General features: G+C 36.0%; 2 protein-coding genes across 4 annotated transcripts in view; one reads left to right on the forward strand and one right to left on the reverse strand.

Moving 5' to 3' along the window:
• LOC145288758 (talin rod domain-containing protein 1-like) overlaps nt 1–3,131 on the reverse strand; it is a 69,954-nt gene extending 66,823 nt beyond the window's left edge. Inside the window, exon 1 of the mRNA XM_080136354.1 lies at nt 1,435–3,131. Within this exon, the coding sequence (XP_079992480.1) occupies nt 1,435–2,386 (952 nt within the window). The 5' untranslated portion in view covers nt 2,387–3,131. The remainder of the gene's footprint in view (nt 1–1,434) is intronic.
• The window catches only part of LOC145288721 (uncharacterized), a 58,115-nt gene that overhangs the window by 1,861 nt on the left and 35,489 nt on the right, over nt 1–20,765 (forward strand). Inside the window, exon 1 of one of the 3 annotated variants that reach the window (XM_080136351.1) lies at nt 5,026–5,180. The exons of 1 other annotated variant lie outside the window; for it this stretch is intronic. The gene's annotated coding sequence lies outside the window, so the exon portion shown is untranslated. Of the gene's footprint in view, nt 1–5,025; nt 5,181–20,765 lie in introns of those variants that run through there. One more of the 3 variants, XM_080136353.1, reaches the window with a different exon arrangement.

Raw genomic sequence — 20,765 nt, forward strand, 5'->3', positions numbered from 1 at the left:
GTACAATCATCAAGGTTTTATACAATACCGGCGACGTCATCATTTGGTGTACATTATTGTTCACAACGTTTCGGCCGATGTAACTGCCAACCCTCTTATAAAGTGCATATTTTTCAACTTGGTAACCTCATAGTGCAACTTTGAAACTTGTACAAAATTTCTAAAATGAGTTAAAACTAAAAATATTATGAACAATATTGTTAGAAACCCACCAACATATGCTACCATGGCACATATTGAGTGGGTTTCGGGCAGTATTTGTACCATTTTTTAGTTTTAACTCATTTTTCCAAACTTCACGTATTTAACAATCAGCTCGCCGCCATTTGTCTTGTTCGATAAATACTGTATGATTTTTGAACCGATTAAACGTTTTAAAGTGAGTAAAAATCACTAAACATTTTTCGTCCAGATAGGTAAAAGAGTAACTTTGATAAGATTTGTTATATTTTTTAAATTTTTTTACCACTTTTTCGTACTTCTGTGGATTTTGTACAAACAAGGTGTTTTTTTTTTTAATTTATTTAATTCAATAGCTTAGGACTTTAAAAATAGTCCAATCTTTCAAGGGATTTTTACAATGAATTTATTTAACTTGAAAATTTAGATGAATTTGTCAGCTTCCGAATGTCACTGTGAAAACATTTTTCATTATAACTTTTTTTCACGTGTACAAATATTTTTTTCCTTTTGGAAATTAGCTTTAATCTTTCAAATACACTCAAAAAGTAATCGGAAACCAACAAAAAAAATTATGATAAACCGGCTTTCAAAACTATGTCCCCTATCAGTTTTCAGTCTGTAACAATGTAATACAAACCCCATTAGTATTTCAGCACAGTCCGTATTCTGCATAAGTACCACAAAATGTTTTACTGCAACAACGTTCGGTCTCCAAAACGAAAAAGGAATTTAAATGAAGTGGAATTGCTGTTACGCTGCTAAACGGTGCCTCTACTGAATAGTGGGTTTTGAAATAAATGCATTTCAGGTGAAAACATTACGTATTTACGTGTCATGTCGAAATTAGTATAAAATCGAATAAGGATCCAGTAGAAAATGTGTTAGATCTATTTTTCAAAAGAAAAGAAAAAATCAGACTATGATTTGTTTGAGCGATCGGACATTTATTTTTTCAATGGCAGATTTCAAGGAAAACAGGGGAGATAAGTCAGCTTGTCGTACAGAATTAGTCGCACAACTTTTCCACATTAAAACATACACTCAATAAACTCAATAATTCAATAAATTCTATTTTTACTTGATTTTATTACTATTGGATGGATTGGATCATCTTTCGTAATTTATAAAAATGTATAGAAATTTCGACATGACAAGTAAGTACTTAATATTTTTACCTGAAATGTTTTTATTTCAAAATCCACTAAGTACCAAATAAACACCTGTGAACGAATGCAGATTTCCAATACTTACCAAGTATGGCCGTTTGTTGTTCTTTGGACTCGGACGAAAGTACAGCCGCAACTCCAATAAATTCTTTTTCAATAGCAAACATTACAAAGGCATTTGCCGAAGCTACAAGAGGCTCGCAGAAGGCCACACACCGACCTTGGTTTATCGGGGTTGGTCTGTTTTTAAAAGTCTTAATACTAGAGATGAGGCAACTAGCAGTGGCCGTCAAACTCTTCACACAATGCTTAAACTGATCCTGATCAGCTCGATCTTTGGATTGTTCACTGGCATGCCGACAGATTTCGGTCATCACGGCCAGATTTTTGGACAATGTACTGCAAATCTGGACCAACACTTGAGGGTTCAGTTCGTCTGTTTTGGATTTTTTTATTCTAGTACAAGCGAGCCGGGCCTCGAGGCACGCTCTGCTGGCTTGGTAGCGGTCGACAAGGCCCGGGATGGCTTGAGTTGTTCTTTCGTGACTGATGGCCACTAAATAGGCCGAGTGTCCAGAGTTTTCGGTAAGGTCCGTGACAATGTCAGCCAGCGTGTGTATGTGATTCGGCACATCTGCCCATTTTGTATTGAGGTCCGATGCGGCGGACAGCATACCGCTGCTGCTACTGGCCATACTTCCTCCATCACCGAGTTTCGGACAGCTGACCAAGGATGCGGAAAGGTTTTTGAGGAGAAGCAGCAGGGACTGGGTTTTGAGAAGAGCCCCATCTCGACACTTGCTGAAGGTGACGGAGTTTGAGGCCACGGGCTGGTTGCTGTTGTGGACACTTCCAAGAGAGTTTGGGTTATTTTTGAAAACGGGTCGCGCATCACAAGAGAGGAGCAAAAGGTCGGCGACTCCTTGCATTTTCATTTGGCTAAGTTCACAAGCAACCACCACGGCGCGATCATTGTCCACATTCATCCCCTTATTTACATCACCTTGGCCAATGCCAATGATACGATCAATTAGCATTTAATCTCTTTTGATGTGTGGGTTAGGATCAATACGATCTTCGTTGTTGGTTATTGCTTTTTACGAAACCAGGAAGGAAGACAGTTCAGAATTTGTCATTTAAAGTTTTATAGTGAAAAAGAAAATAAATAATAAAAAAAAATTAATAGTATAATACGGTTTGTCTGAAGACGTAGAACTATTTTATGTGCACATAATTCCAAAATAACACATAAGATAGAGGAAATTATTATGAATGAAATTCATGTTGAAGAATTCGTCCCAAAATTTCAACTCATGAATAGTCTTTTACACCGTCGTACGTATCACAGTTACATAAGAGACAGGAGATTTAAAAAATTCTTTGGTTCAAAAATTTACATTTTTGTAGTTAAAATCCGTGAATTGGTGAATGAGATTTCATATGACCGTGTTTCTTGTCTAGACGTGACTTTGATAAATGAACATAATTATTTTTTTCCCCATTTACTTGCCTCACCACACACACCACGAGGGATGAGTTAGACACAAGGTCGTTTTTTTAATGTGGGGAAAATCCAGATCTCTAAAAATGGGCACTCGGTAGGAACACAAATAAAAATTGTCTCAGTCTAGAAAGATTTCTCCACTGACCGAGGACAGAAAACGTGAAGTATGATCAGAACAGATATTACTCTTTGTTCTTAACGAAAAACCCAAGGAATATAATTTTTATTATTAACCAAATATTAAAAAAAAAAAAAAAAAAGTATGGAAAAAACTAAAATGAACTTTTAAACATTGTAAACATACCTAGATCTTGAATTATTTTTTCCCAGGCAACGCTAGTAATAAATAAAATATTAAGTGTTGCTCGTTTAAACTGTTAAAATGAATGATATAGTTTAGAGTTGTGGAGAAATTAAAAAATATGTATATAACACTTAATAGTAAGACAAGAGACAAACTTTTAGAAAATATTGAATGACAAAAAAAAGAGTGAATGAAAGACGGAATCAATTTACACGAAACACGTTTTCACTGGTTTCCTTAATTTTGCAGTCAAGGTTATATTAATATGTAAACTAAGGTGTATAAGGTTTTAGGATTAATTGATTTTTATTTATTTATTTTTACGTGTTTGTGGTTGTCGTTGGATGCCAATTATTAAATCGGAACTTAAGCAGAAAAGCCGGCTTTTTGTTTTAATTAGTTGTGATAAAGAGAAGAAGCGCAACAAGAACGAAGGGGAGAAGTGTTCGGTTTTCCTCCAGAATTGATGTTTTTGAGATTCTTAAAGTTTAAGAGTTACCATATATATCTTGGCTTACCCGTATAATTAGTTCTAGTTGTTTAGATTAATACATAATACCGTTATAACTCCCTAAACAAGCAATAGTTTTATTCATTTTGCTTTAAACAGTAAACTTTCTGGGGAGGGGGTGATGAAAAAAGATAACGAAATCATTTTTTTATTATTATTAATTTGTTTCTTTTCCTTCTTAACTGTTATTTCTCAAGTTAGTTTTTTTTTCAATTTCATATTTTAATATTTGCAATTTTAAAACATGAAAAATATTTTAATTTTAGCTTTTTTTTTTTTTTTTTTTTAAATTAACAAGAACAAGCGGCAACAAACCGGTTCATCGGCAACAGGCCGAGTTGGGTAGCAAATTCAGTTTCACTGTTATCCATTTTTTGTCACTATTACCGATTCTGTTTCCGATATTAATTTTGGGAACGACCCATGATGATCCAGTAATCGGGAAAGATTTTGTTTTGTGATCATGTCAGTAGTTTTAGTCGAAAAGTTTTTTTTTTTTTTTATCCAATTCCTCCCTAGCCCATGACGATATTTCCTCTTCTTATTGTTTGTTGGTAATGAAGGTTGAATAAATGCGTGTAATGTTTTTTGTTTTGTTTGTTTATTTGTTTTTGTATGCGAGTCGGTTTCGGTATATTGCCAATAATATATATCCCCCTCTTACTCAGCCGGCTGTCCTGTTCAAGCAAATAAAAAAAAAGATCGTCGGTCGCTGCAGTTGTTGTCACATGTCGACTTGCTCCCACCTTCACCATTTAAGTGACGTCACATCTCGTCATTAACTGCGAGATTATAAGAAACATTTCTTTACTCTCCCTCTACCATCATAATAATAAACTTTTTCTAAAATAAACTTTTTATTAATACTTACGCTTTTTAACTATAGTTTAAAACTTAGACTCTTTAATTTTCTTTATGTAAAACTTTAAAAACAAATCAATTTTAATCATCGCAAATAAATATTAAATCTAATTTTTCTAGATTAAAGTTAAGCCATTTTTATATTTAATATTAATTTATTCATATAAATTTATTTATTAAAATTTTATATAGATTTTAAGTGATTTCCATTTTCTAAAAGTTTCATTTCGTTTTGACGAAGAAAAAATTATTAGTAAAAAAACCTAAGTCCATTGCCCAAAATATAAGCCTTCCGAGTTAAGAAGTAGTTCTACTGAAGGTCGATTTTAGATGAAAATAAATGCTAGTATAGAAAATGTTTTCATCTAAAATTGTTTACGAGTGAAATATTAAGAGAGTGTTCTTTATGAAAGATGAACTTAAGATATGAAAATCTCTCAATAGACCAACAATCGGAGCGTTTGAAATCCGAGTGTCGCCGTGAACGTGAAGGCGTGTGAATACTTTAGCGAATGATTTTGCTGTGATTAGGTTGATTTCCGGAAAGCTTCGAAAAAGACGGAGATGAATTGTTAAAGTGGATTAGAGATCGCTTGGGAAAAATCACCAAAATTGCTAGCCAGATTTGAAGTTTCCAATGATAAAATTCCGGTAAGTGTCTATGACGATTTTTTTTAATGTGTTTACCAAAATGTTGTGCTGGGGAAACGGAAGTGAAGTAGATTAATGTCCTTTTCCGTTTTAAACACATGCAACTTCCGTTGCCTTTTTTTTTTCCTCATCTTTTATAAAATGGCCGTTTCTCTTGGACATCACCTGGCACAAATTCACTCTATTTATTCTATTTTCTAAACTTAACTTCTCATTCTACCACCTATAACCTGCTCTACTCTTTGTCTCAACATCTAATATCAAGGCTGGAATCATCATACCTCGCCATTGTTCTAATATGTCTGAAAACCTAATCCATTTATCGGTTATTTTTTTAACATCTCATAATTTTCATACCTGATAAACAATATTTGTACAGAACTGTTTTTGTCTAATTACTGATTTATATCTCTTCTCATTTCGTTATTTCTGTTGACTTTTCTATTTGTGCTATTCAAATACTCTGGAGATGTGTTTTTAAGGTTATTATAATAAAAAGAAAAAGAGGCGATCATTTTAAAACGTGTTCTCTTCGTCTTTGGAAGGAGCCATAATTTTTCACACGTGACGCGCCATGCCTTAAAAATATTTTCGACTTTATTATAGAAATATCTGATATTACATCCGTTTCTAAAATTTCGAAAGCTGTAAATAACCCCTTGATTTCACAATAACATTTATTTTATTTTTTATCTATTGATTTTATGAAATGTACGAATATTCAGAGTATCCTTTACTAACATACTTTTCCCACATTTTATCTTACGTTTTCCATAACTCGTTTAAAAGTCTCACAGGAACATTTTATTTCGTTCTATTTAATTATATATATATATATATATATATATATATATATATATATATATATATATATATATATAATGTTACCAATGGTGCCAAAATGTTCTCTCAGGATTTTAATTTTTGGTACTTTTACAGGCAAGATACCGTGCTGAAATAACGTTATTATTTAAAAATCTATTCTGAACATTTTGTGCTTTCATCTAACAATTTAATTTAACAAGATACAGTAAAAGTTGAATTTTGAATATACTATTTAAAAATATAGCACGATACCTTCTCTGCATAAATACCTAATTTTTGCTTTTGAGCGATTATCAAGGGTCCTCGTGCAAGACGTATGGCAGCCATTATATATATATATATATATATATATATATATATATATATATATAATATTTGTTCTTACTGAAGAGGGGTACTGTGTCACAGTACTACTGTGACGGTAACATTAATGAAGTGGGTTTGGTTTCTACCACCATGTTTTATTTCTTATTTTGAAGTGATTATCGAGTCTTCAAAGACTTTGCGGGCATCTTGTTCTCCTGCAGCTTTCAACATTACTCGTTTTTCGAACCGAATAAACATTTTACATTAATTAAAAACACAAAAACCATATCCAGTTAGGTAGAAAAGTAACTTATCTTGCCTTTGGTAACATTTATTTCTAGACAACTTTTTCGTACCTCTGTGCATTGTATTGTAATGCAAACCCGATTTTTCGTAATTTTTGGATATATTACTATTTTCGGCATAACAATTGAGTACGTAAAAAAAAAAAATTGATCTATCGACTGTATCTTAACAACAAGCACCATTATCCGAATTCTACATTTTTAGGCGATTACGTGTGGTGACTGGTGAGCAACAACTGTGAAAAGCTTTTCTTCTTGGCCTTTTGGCTAGAAGCAAAGTGCAGTATCTGTTCTGATACTATACTTCACTTTTCTGACCTCGATCAATGAAGGAGAAATCCTTCTAGATGGAGGCAATGTTTATTTTTGTTTCTATCCAAAGTGCCCCCTTTTGGGGAGCTGAATTTTTCCCATATTATAAACTGATCTTGTGTCTAACTCTGCCTTCGTGGAGAGGCAAGTAAATCGGAACTGAGAAAAGTTTACGTTGGGTTGACAATTGTTCTAAGATGGAGAGAATCAATTTTGCATGTCAAGTTGATGTAAAATGGTTACTCGTTCCCGGGCCATTCTATAAACGGATACTGTTTTAAGAGCATTTAACCATTTTTAGGAAAAGGAATAAATTCTCTTCACTCTACCCCTAACTCCGGATGGCAACAATTCCCCCTCTTCCCCACCTTCAAAAAGAAGCACTTGGATACATCTAAGATTTAAATAAAAACAAAAACAAAAAAAAGCAGTTCAATGATAAAACTAATATACTTGAAGTTTCCTAGGCATTACGCAATAGCTCAAAAAAAATTTTTTTTAGAAAACTTGCTGAACCTATTGGTGTTAAAATCAATTTATTATTACGGTATGAAACAAAACATTTTTATATAAATGATTTAATTAATTGGAATGCTTATTGAGATGATTATGATTTATTAATTTAATTATTGTGGACTATTATCACAACTAAAAAAGATGAGGATAATAGTCCACAATAAATAAATCAATTTTTATATAAATACGAGCAAAGATACCTTTGCTTTATGGAGAACTTTGCTGTACGCTTAGGTACCCGCTTTGTGGGCACCCTTGCAGTAAGATGTTGTTAGGGCAACTATTACTTAAGGTGTTTAGAATTTTGTAACTACCTCCTGAAGTTGATTGGCGCCATCATGGCAGCTCCCAGGATGGTGGCAAACCCCAACTTGGTGCACATCATCCCTAGGTGAGGGAGTTCACCAAATATGACCTTAACATTTGATTTTGACCTTGAAAAATGGTGTGCACCATCCCTAGGTTGGAGATTATTATCATACCAGGTTTGGTCATGATCGATCCAGTGGTGTGGCTGTAGGACAGTAGATATACATAGGCTATGAGTATAACCTTGATCTTGGACCTTAATGTAGGAAAATGGTGTGCACCATCCCTAGGTGGGGGACCATCATTTTATGCCAGGTTTGGTCATGCTCGATTTTGGTGTGGACTGTAGGAGAGTTGTACACACAGACACACACACACACGAATGCTACTACTTTGTATATTTAGACTAGCCTGGCGTTGCCCAGGTGTTAAAAAAGTGGTAGTAGGCAGGCTCGAACCTGTACCGCGAAGGAGGAAAAAAAAGTGACATTATTGTCATTGTACTCATCGCCAAACCGGAAGTGATGAATGTTTAAATTAAGGCTAGTCAATCGAAAAGAAGGGATGACTTTTTTCTTTTTTTATTACATTTTCACCCCAAACAAGGCACATTACTACTTTGGTGTAGGGGGCTACTATCAGGGGCAACAACTACTGGGGCACTATGTTGGGATTTTGGCAGCAAGATGTTGGTTCACGTTACACTTGAACTTCTGCATGTCAGTACAGTTAGGGAAGCAGGGACCTGGAATGGAATTCCAGAGTCTAGCGGTTCTGGGGAAGAAACTACTGGAGTAGAAAGATCTTTTACATCTAGGGATCTCTACTGTGTAGGGGTAGGATTTAGCTGCCTGTCGGGTTTGTCGAGAGTGTCTACGTCGTGGGGGCACAAGTGTCTGCAGTTCGCCAGAGCATTCACCATTAAAATACTTGTAGAAAAGGCAGAGGGATGCAACGTTTCGTCGATGGACAGAGGCTGAAGCTTAGATGCCAGTTCAGGACCTATCAGATTTGCGACTCTCTTTTGAACCTTGTCTAGGAGCGAGAGACTAGTAGCAGATGCACCAGCCCAAATGTGACAGCAATACTCCATACATGGGCGAATAGTGGCTTTATAGAGGTACAGGATACTTTCAGGTGTTAGTAGTTTTCTAGCACGATAGAGAGAGCCTACCTTCTTCACAGCGGCCCTGGCAATGCTTTCAATGTAATTATTCCAATTCATGTTTCCTGTGAATGTTAGGCCAAGCAGTTTGAAAGATGTACTCTCCGATAAAGTCACTGGCCATTGATATTGGTGGCAGAGAAGGTTTCTTGTAATTATTGAAGGAAACCAGTTTAGTTTTGGCAGCATTGAATGTGACCATCCATTTATGTCCCCATTCCACTACAGATTGGAGGTCATCCTCTAGTGTTTTTTGCCATTTCTTTAGATATGTGTTCATTTGTTTTCCTGTCATGCCTGTTATAGAGTGTGGTGTCATCAGCATATATACCCATCTCAGAGGAAATTTTGTCGGGGAGGTCATTAATGAATATTAGGAACAATAGAGGTCCAAGAATAGACCCCTGAGACACTCCCGCATTTATATCATATTGTTTAGATGTACGACCGTCGAGGACAACCTGGATTTTTCTCTTATCTAAGAAGGATTTAATTACGTTAAGTATTCTACCAATGATACTGTATGATCTAATTTTCCTAATTTTCGAAAATATCGTCAAAAAAAGCGACCCCTCCCTGTAGAAAAGTGCCCAGTTGAGCATGAAGGAATTAATGTTTTTAGCCAATTTTTCGATATTTGTCATCCTAAGGGTCGATCTTCAAAACAATACCGATCTCACAAAAATCTGTCATCTCTGTCGAAAGTTTTAGGCAGACATACAAACATACGTACATGCATACATTTAAACAGACAGGTGAGATTTATATTATAGACTAGCGAGGGTTCCCGGGTGCCCAGGTGTTTGGAGGTGTGTGTGTAAAAAAAAATAAAGTTTTAGTAGGAAGGTGGGATTGAACCCCGAAACCTTGACACAAAGGTGGAAACGAAAGGGAAAAAAAGCCAGACACCTAACCATCTCGGCCACGATGGAGAGGAACTGATAAAGGCGTTATGTGAAGGTTTATAAAGCAAAATAAACAGGTGCGAGGAAGTGGCGTGATATCTGACCTAGTTTTGCGCTGCAAGCCAGATCATTCGCTTTTCAAGACACGGCAAGCTCATAAAAGTCGGGCAAATTAAATACTCATGCGATCCCCGTTAAGTCGTAGTTATTATGATTTAGATGCGATATAAAAAGTTTTAAGAATGAGTGAGCCGACTGAGAATCATGGCGAAAAAAGCCTTTTACAGACATACACAAAAAGCGAACATACATACATACACACACACACATTTTGCCTTTTATATACCGTAAGATCCATTTTGATCCATTTTAGGCACAACATGCTTCATATTTTTTGAAACAAGGCACACACAAAATTGCTGCTGGTGTTTAAGTATGTAGACGGGGAGGGGGTAGAAACAGACGGAGCACGAGACACTTTGGCAAATATTATATGTTTGGTGGTAGTAGGCCATAATTTTTGGTGACCAAAGTCACCCTGGCATGGGGTGGCTTTGACCCACCTATATAAAATGTGTTTAGCTTTAAGAGTCCCATGCACTGGGGTGAGTTTGGCATACAAACATAGCAAGAAGAGTCTACACACATTTATTTTAGTTGGTTTTGAAGGTACCAGAACACTCCATAACTTCAAATTTTGCCAAAAAATTACAAACTTTACTGCGTCATTTCAAATCTTTTTATTGGTTCTGCTCACCATCAACACGTGACAGATAATAAAGGAACATATTTGAACAGGAATGCAACACAGTACTTTTGAATGTAACTAATAGTGATATCTTCACATCAGAACTACGGTACCAGTATGGTACCGGTAAAAACTTCAGAAATGAGAACACAAGAATAATACTGATATTTAAAAAAAAAAACGAACATTTTGATTCAGTACAGTTTTGTTTACCGGCTACCGGGTACTGTTGCCTACATTTCTGGTGGTACCGGTACTTTAAGAATCAACATGATACAGCACCTACTGTACTGTACAGTACTTTATCAATGGTATTAGTATATACTGGGTATGAGTAGGCTACTTGGGTACCGGTACTGGTACGGTGAGCCATACACCCTTAACTAAAAATGTCAAAGATGTTCTGGCGGTCATTGGGTTTGGAAGACTCCGACTATCTTCAGTGTCTGTGTCAGCATCTGTGGATGGAGACCTGTTGCCACTGGTGACATTGTCAGCATCGTCATCATGTCTACTGTTCCCTGGTGTTGAAGCTGGTCTTGTAGAAATGCTTCTCCCTGAGGCAATGTCCAGTTTTTTCCGCTTGTTTGGTCTTCCAGTACTGGTTCCAGATGTGTGTCCACATCGAAGCCTCTTCAGCTCAGAGGTGAAGACTTCACTGACGAACTCGGAGAGGTCGGATGGAATATGTGGAAGGCGTTGAACAACTTTGTCCACATCAAGCGGAAAAATACCACATTTCTTGAAGCCTGCCATAAAAAGATCTTTTTGATTTGTCAGTTCTTTTTCCATGAGTCTCTTCAAGAGTTTGGGGAACAAGTCTTTTGAGATGGTGCTTTGGGACTTTGTAGCAGTCTTCTTGAAGTCAGAGAGAAGTCGTCTCCATGCTGCCTTCATTGGTGCGAAGAAGGCAACGTCGAGGGGTTGACACAAGTGTGTTGCATTTGGTGGAAAGCATATGAAATGAATGTTATTCTCTTCACATTGCTTCAGAATGTCTTCACTGAAGTGTGATGACAAGTTGTCACCAATGAGGGCCTTTTTTCCGGGTAGCTACCTGCAGTATGGAAGTGCTACCGTCTGAAATCAATCTTTGAAAGAGACGTTGTTGAACCAACCCAATTTTGAACGATTGTACCGGACCCTGGCTGGTTCACCTTAAGTCCATGTTGACCAGAGATGCTTTGCTTTGTATACAACGTACACTGGCAGTGTTTCTCCTGTTGCTGTAGCATGACGCTCATAGAAGTTTTTGTACTGTTCAGAATTCTTTCTGGATAGCGAACACCCGTCTTGTAGATCATTCTTTTCCTGCCAGGATCATCTGTTAGGTTGGTTTCATCATAATTGATGATGTTGGCTGGTGGAATTCCTTCAAGACTGGTCTCTAGATTGTCAAAGTAAGTTTGGACTGTTTCCCTGCTAACTTCTGCTCTTTTTCTTGAAATATTCTGGCACAGACGATTTTTGATTTTGTCTTTGTGTCTCTTTATGAAGCTGTGGCACCAGTCTTCGCCTGGAAGGTTATCCTTGAAACGTTTGACGTTCTTGCCCTGCCTGTCTAGGTACTGTTTCACCATTATTCTAAGGTGAATTGTATCAAAAGGGAACCTCCAATCTGACAACACTACCAAATGCTGAGCAAAGGATTGTTCTTCATTGTGTGAAAGCACTGTCTGACCACCTGGCGTTTTGGGCAGTCTATCACCAGATAAAACTCTCAAGTAATTCTGAAGAGATGATCTTGGAATATTGTACTCTTCACACACCTGCCTCTGACTTTGGCCATTATTCAAGTCTGCAACAGCCCTCTTGAAAACCTCAGGTGGAGTGGAGTTGTAGCATCTCCCTCCTACAACTGACTTGTACTTTCTTGGCATCTTGCTTTCTGAAACATACAAACAAAAAATCCCTGTTAAGTACAACTACATGTTCTGATACACATTTACAGTACTGGGGTATCTGAAAAACAAATAGTTATTTATAAGAATAAGCCCAATCTTCACCATTTTCCTTTTCTAAACATTTCATATCAAACGTTTTCTTTAGCAAACGTTTTTGCTACAAATTTTACCCAAGAAAAAAAAAATGGTTCAGAACTACAATTGTTTTCTTTATTGTGTAGCTTGACAAACAGACACCAATAACAACAAAGTTGGCAGATATAAGTTGAAAAAAAAGCATTTGTTTTGTGTAGTTTGATAATATGTCATCGTTCAGTTAACTTTTTGTGACCTTCATTGTAGATCACCTGACACTAAATTAATGCATTGATTTTTCTAAAGTATTTTTGTATAAAATGTGTCTTTTGATCAATTTATGATCAAATTAGTTGTCACCTGCTTTGGTGCTGTTCATACTTATCAAGTTTCAGTGATGAACATCCTTGGGATTTGTACTAATACAATAAAAAAGAAGTTGGAGGAGACAATTGTCTGATTTTGAATCAATTTTTTTATTTATTGATACATGATAAAATATGCTCACTATCATTAATCACTTTCTTTTTAAACTAAATTCAAAGAACTTTTAAAATGAAAATGTTATAAATAAACTATAGTAATAGAATAAATAACTAATTAGAAATATTGATATATAAATATTGATTATTTATATCGACATGATGTTGCCCGGGTGTCTTCACTTCATATTTGTTTTGTTCATTGAAATCTCTATTTTTCTTTCTTGATTTTCTCTTAATTAATATTTACATTTTTAATTTCAAGAAAATAATTTTGGGAAATTAGTTAGAAACAATTTCTCATACATTTTTACTATCATAATCATAGTTTAGACTCCATGAAAAAATACAATTCTACTTTTGGGGTGATTACATGTAAACAACCTAGAAAATGATCAACAGAAAAAGAATTACAAAACTTTTTAGTATTTTAGATTTTAGTGGGGGATCAATGTCTTGTATAAATTTAATGTAACATGAGCATCCAATTCTTGGCTAGTTGAGAGGTATAGGCAATTGCTTTCTCATTTTCTTTTTCAATTTTATAGACAAATTAGAATTTGTACACTCATAAAAGAGGTCCACTGGATTGGAACAAAATAACAATTGCCTCAGTCTAGAAGGATTTCTCTTTCACTCACTGAGGACGAAATAGATGTTGATCAAAATCGAATCAAATATATAAAATAGGGAAATTAGAATTTCTGTGCTCACAATAAATATTTACTGAATTGGAACAAAGTAAAATTTCCCTCAGTTTAGAAAGATTTCTCTTTTACTGATCATAGACAGAATAGCCTGAAAAAATATCTGTAAGAATTTTTTTTTTAAACATTATTTTAGATTTTGTGCTTTTCTCACCTCCCCAAAAATAGCATTCTACTTTTTAGAGAGTGATTACGAGGGGTGTGCAATAAGTAATGCCCCTGACCCACTTCCCATAGAAATAGAGCAACAAAACTTGGCATAGTTATTAGTCTTTCTCTACATAGGAACCACCCAGAGTTATGCATTTCTCCCATTGTTTGATGCAGCTCTGGAGACCGTTTTTGTAGAACACCCCAGGCTGGTCCTCCAACCACAACATGACTTCAGAAATCAAGGCTGCATCATCTGGGAAATGCTTTCCTTTCAAAAACAACTTCATGGCTGGGAAGAGGTGAAAGTCAGAGAGTGCAAGGTCAGGAGAGTAGGGAGGATGGGGAAGGATTTCATAACCACATGCCCGTCCTTCTGATCTGGCGACATGCGAGTTGTGGACCGGAGCGTAGTCTTGCAGGAGGAGGGTACCTTTGCTGATCTTGCCCCACCTCTTGATTTTGATAGCTTCCCTTAATTTCCTCAAAAGTGAAGCATAATAGGCTCCTGTAATTGTGGTACCCTTTGCCAGGAAATCTGTCATCACTACTCTGTCCTGATCCCAGAAGACTGTGAGCATGACCTTGCCAGCGGAGGGCTGCACCCTTGCCTTCTTTGGAGGTGGTGAGTCCAAGTGCTTCCACTGCATTGACTGGCCTTTGGTCTCTGGATCATAGTGATGGACCCAGGTTTCATCCTGTGTAATCAGTCTTTTGAAAAACTTTGACTCATCTTCTTGGCACATCTCCAAATCCACCTTGAGCACTCAATGCGTTCTCGCTTCTGGAATGGTGTGAGCAACCTGGAAATCCATCTGGCAGACACCTTATGCATATGCAAATGGTCATGAATGATAGTTTCCACAGACCCTGTACTAATCTTGACATCTTGGGCTATTTGGCGAATAGTAATGCGCCGATCTTCCAAAATGACAGCCTTAACTTGACGGACAGATGCCTCATCAATGGCAGAAGGGGGGGGCGACCAGGTCTGGGAGCTGTTTCCACAGACTTCCGGACATGTTTGAATTCACGATGCCAGCGTTTTACAAGGTCATATGATGGGGCATTATCACCATAAGTTTTTTTCATTTCATCAAAAGTCTCCTGCGGTGTGCGTCCTTTCAAATACAAAAACCGGATCACTGCTCGACATTCAACAGGCTCCATTTCACACCTGACTCAGTTCAAACACCTGTAAAACAGAAACCACAATTAGTTCAGAGCTGTAATTTGCCACATAACCCGTAGAGATTATGCATCATTGCACATGCAAAATTTCAGCTAGATCAGACAACTGGAAGTGGGTCAGGGGCATTACTTATTGCACGCCCCTCGTACATGTAAACACCCTGAAAAAATTTATTGAGATTGTCGGACTGACTTTCTCATCTTGGTTGTTATAGTCACAACGTTTCGGCCGTTTTGCCCTCCGGCTTTCATCAGGTGTTTTGTATCGAACTGGGGAACCGTTTGTTAGGAGTCTCAAACCCAACCCTTTATTATTATTACGGGGGTACTGTGTTCGGACTCCAGCTAGGCTCTGGGACATAGTTGCTGATTCTCTGTTTTGAATGTTACTTTTCACTGCCTTCGTTCAGGATTGAACTCAGCACCTTTGCGTAACTATAAACTTTGATACGTCTAGGACCACTCGGCCATATGTCACTTTTTACAGTTACCTAAAGGTGCTGAGTTCAATCCTGAACGAAGGCAGTGAAAAGTAACATTCAAAACAGAGAATCAGCAACTATGTCCCAAAGCCTAGCTGAAGTCCGAACACGATACCCCCGTAATAATAATAAAAAAGGGTTGGGTTCGAGACTCCTAACAAATGGTTCCCCAGTTCGATACAAAACACCTGATGAAAGCCGGAGGGCAAAACAGCCGAAACGTTGTGACTATAACAACCAAGATGAGAAAGTCAGTCCGACAATCTCAATAAATGAAAACACCTCATCTCAAAAATACACATAATTACTACCCTGAAAAAATATTCACAAAAAAAAGGAATAAAAAAAAATAGCTAATATTTTAAGAGTGGGAGATTACTTTCTGATATAAATTTAACATAAAATGATCAACTACTTCCTGGACAGTGTTCATTTTATGGATTCATCAGACTACTGTTCTCATTTTTAGTGTCATTTTTTTGGTCAATGTAACCTCCAACCTTCTCAATTCTCAGTGTGAGCAACCGAAAAATACAATTGTGAATTACTTAGGACCTCTATCCAGTTATGGTTGATGGAACAAGAACATGCTACCCCCATGAAGTAAATAAAGGGTTCCATTTGAAATTCTGTCTAAATTCCCGAGTTTGACAAAATACACCTAAAGAAGGTTGGAGGTTACATCGACCAAAACGTTATTGAAATGATACTCAAGATGAGAACAGGAGAAAGTGTTAATTTTAAGTTTATTTTTCCATTTTACATAGAAATAAAAATGGGGGCGCTTTCTATTTTTTAAACTGAAAAGTAATCCCTCATTTTTTTTAAATTTTAATTTATTTTTTGGTAAGGTAGTCTGCCTCTTCTAAAAATAGATGATGGCAAGATTATTATTACTCCAAGTATTGCATTCATTGTTTCATCATTCACAGAACATAGCAGCAAGTTTACCCAAATACAGCCAGAAACTAGATGAATTCTGAATGGCTAAAAGAGAGAACAATTTTAGCCCCTAAAAATTGCATTGAATATGTCATCAATCATTCAACTGTTTGATGAAATTACAGGTTCTTGAATTTTTAAATTGATTAGAATTGCCTGCTATACCCCATTACATTACTCTCGAATCTTGATGCTCCAAGGTTCTGTAATGGATCACATCCTTACATCATTCATAGACATTTATGCTGATGACACTATTATCTATGGTAACACATCTAAGACAGTAAACGACCAAGTTCTCTCCAATTCTCTCTCCTCTGATCTTGAGCAAGTGGTACAATGGGGAAAGAGGTGGCTTGTTACTTTTAATGCATCTAAAACCAAGCTTTTATCTTTACATCATCAACGCTCTGCTCCCCATCTGGCATCAATTGAAATGAATGGTTCTTGTCTTGGGGAGGCCTCATGTTTTGACAAGCTTCTGGGCTTGACCTTTACTCCTGGTCTTAAATGGAACACATACATTAAATCCGTTGCCAAGACTGCTGGAAAAATGGTGGGATCCTTCTATCGATCCAGTAGATATCTCGCTGCTGATGCAATTCTCTATCTATATAAGAGCCAGGTACATCCAAGGATGGAGTACTGTTGCCACATCTGGGCAGGAGCTGCTAGAAAGGACTTATCCTGCCTTGATAGAGTTCAAAATAGACTTCGTAGCCTTGTGGGGGATGTCCTTTTCTCTTCCCTGCAACCTTTTTCTCACAGAAGAGACGTTGCGAGCCTGTCTCTGCTTTATCATTGTTTTCATGGCAGGTGCTTGACTGAGCTCCAATCTATGGTTCCCCCTCGCCAAACTTTCACAAGAAACATCCATCTAGCAGAAAACACTGTCAATAATTATCCCCATTTTTTATCTGTGCCTAAACCTAAACGTAGATTCCATGAACAAAGCTTCTTTCTTAGAACTGCACGCCTATATAATTGTCTTCCATTTTCCTGCTTTCCAACTGACTACAATATGGTTGTCTTCAAGTCTAATGTAAACAAGTTTTTGATGAGCCATTTCATATAAGTTTACAAATTTACTGAAATTCCATTACTAACGATTACTATATTGTCCAATTTCTACTGTACACTCTTTAGTCTTATCCTCGTGGCCTCTTGGCCTTGATAACTGGTGATGCCTATGTAAAAACAAACAAAAAAAACACATGCAACCTCATATGATATAAGGTGTCATGCTAACTGGTGTGGCAACAAGTGGACACCATTATTCCATCAGATTCTGCAATTTAAAAGGTTTCAGTTCCCATTTACATTGTGCTTTTGCCATGACAATCAACATGTCCTCAGAACAATCCTTGGCAGTGGTTGATCTCGACTTAAGCTTGCTTTAGCCTTGGACAGTTTAATGTAGGATATTGAAGGATAGATTCTACAATCTCTTTAACATCAAACATTGTGTATCTAAGACTGGTGAAAGACCTATTTACAAGGGTGTCGACTATATAACAACTAAACTCACCAAATGATTTTGCTTTCAATTAATTGCATTAGCAAATGTCTTAACCAAACTTGTGATGCTGAAAACAAACCCTAACCCATAAAATGAATATATAGCTGATTTAAGCATTTAATTAAAATTATATTTTATATTGGTTATATAGGTTTATAATTCTAAACTAAAATACTTGAGAGAAAAGCAATTGGAAACAGAGTCTTTGATATATGTGAAAATACTTATCATATGAATCTGAAGATTTTATTGTGTGCATTGGTTTCCATGATAGGTTTCTAGTCAGAATTATTTCTAGAAAGACATCAAATACTTATGGGAGGGACCATGTGAAGATTGCCAATATCCTAAGTGATTTTTATGGTATGAACTGGATTCGAACTTGGGACACCCAAGTCATCAGTCTGTGTCGTTAACCACTGAACCATCGTTATCTCCCTGTGAAAATACTAATAATAGGAAATAGTGAATTCAAAAGTACAAGAAATTCAGTTGATCTTTTTTTTTTTGGGGGGGGGGGGCTAAGTATCCATAAACAACAAAACTTTTATATTCGTTTAGACAAAGTAAAGATCAAAAACAAAAATATTTATCTAGGGGTGGGATGTGGTGGTTGGACTGTATACTATGCACAGTTTTTTACTTTTATGGGTGCTATTTTACATTAACATTGTGGAGTCTGTGTCCATAGCAGTAAATAATTCAATAGTTCATGATTGGCCATGAAATTTCTTTAATTAATCTACTTTCTCGGGCAGCGCCGGGAGACAGGTTACCAAGTATAAATAAAACAAGGGGCGCAACTCTGATTTTAAAAAAATATATATCCGGACAGAAATTCAAATGATTTTAATAATTGATTTAATTAAAGAATAATATTGAAATTTATAATCAATAAAGCCGGTTTACATTTGAAAAGATTGAAATCTCTAAACACTTCAACACTTATTATACACATAATGAAATTTTTTTTTTTTTTAAATAATAATTGTGGAAAGTAATTTTACTCAGTGATTTTATTTCTACATATTGAACCAACCAAGTCTTTTACTTATTTTTAATACCCCCCCCCTTTTTTCTATCATGTATCTATTTACAGATTTTTGTGGTAGATATAATCTATAATCTACAGCAAATATGAAACAGTATTTGTGGTAGATAATCTACAGCAAATATGAAACAGTATTTGTGGAACCAGAAAATATCAATCATTTTTTTTGGTGGATGCATTTCTTTTAAGTCTATGATTAATAAAATATTTTACTTATCATATAATTGTTTTCATTTATTTACTAGCAGGGATACTCGACGTTGCTCAGGATTGAATGATGATCAATAAATTTTTTACACTTCCATATTTTATTGTCATCAAAATCTGTGAAATCGACTATTTTTCAATCAAATTGATTGATTGCCTACTCTAGTTGGAGGTCCATTGCGGTGCATTGAGAGGAAGCTTCACAAACCTCCCACGGTGACTTAGTCCACAATATATTGTTGTCTACTTTGCACAATAGAGAACCAACTGTGGATTTTCTAAAAAAAATTTATGTATAATGGCTTGAATGAAAGTTTAAAATGAAAAAGTCAACTATCATGGTGCATTTGTACTCTAAACAGAAACATTCATTTCGAATGCATCTTTGTCATATCAAAAAATCCTTCTGGCTTGTGTGGTAATAAAACTTCTCAAATGCACTTGTGATGTTAGGCTGTGTAAGGTGTTAACTTTGGTCAAAATCGCCTGTTGCTTCTTTCATCAGATTATTTTGATTATCATTACTTATCAAAGACATTCCAATACAAAACCTAAACAGACTGCCAGGTAAATAAAGTATGTTCATATGAAATTTCATAAAAATCGGCCTAGCTGTTTTGGAGTCCATAGGGAATGAACTCCCGGACGCATAGTCAAAGTTCCTTTTATATAATAATAACAGATTAAGAAAGAAAATTTTGCTTAGAGTGAAAAATGGTATATTGTTTTATAGTTACTATTTGATTTTAAAATAAAATTGATGAAAACAGAAACCTTAAATGAACTATAACAAAATGAGTATCTTTTCTAAATTCATTCAAACTTGTTCACAGCTTAAAACAAAAAAAAACCCCAGCAAAGTTAAGTGGGAGCAGCTGATGGATTTAGCCAGTAATAGTAGAGATGGGTGCCATCTCTAAAAATATATTTGAATAGTTATATATATATTGTATTTTCTTTAATTATACGAACATTATTGGCTACATATGTGCATACATGCTGCAACTATGAATTCTTTTGAAATCCAGCATCATCAGGCCTTGTGTCTCAACTGCATTAGCTTTGTTAATGTTCAACAGGCCCCGGTGAATGTTGATCTGTTGAATTTTTTCTGCCTGGAGGAATTCAATGACGCATCTCTGTTTCTGATGCACATCCATGACAGGGATTACTTTCTTAGAGTTTCACACAGTCAATATCTGCAACAGAGAGATGAAACTTCCTGGTTTTGAATGCATAAGTTCAGTCATCGTAACAATGCAATTTGCAATCTCCTCTGACCCATTCAGGCGAAATAAAAAAAATAAGAGGTATTACTTTTATAACATCCTTTGTATGTTATAAGCTATCTTAAATTGTCCCCTCCCCTTAGGTCATTTGAGCTCACCAGAGATCCTTAGCGCAGCCATCAACTCTCAGAATGAGTTGAGCTGATTCCTATCTCAATCTGATAAGGACTAACACTGCTGTTTACAAAGCTTTTT

This window comes from Euprymna scolopes, chromosome 2 (assembly GCF_053919585.1).
Source record: "Euprymna scolopes isolate OS-2025 chromosome 2, ASM5391958v1, whole genome shotgun sequence".
NCBI lineage: Eukaryota > Metazoa > Mollusca > Cephalopoda > Sepiida > Sepiolidae > Euprymna > Euprymna scolopes.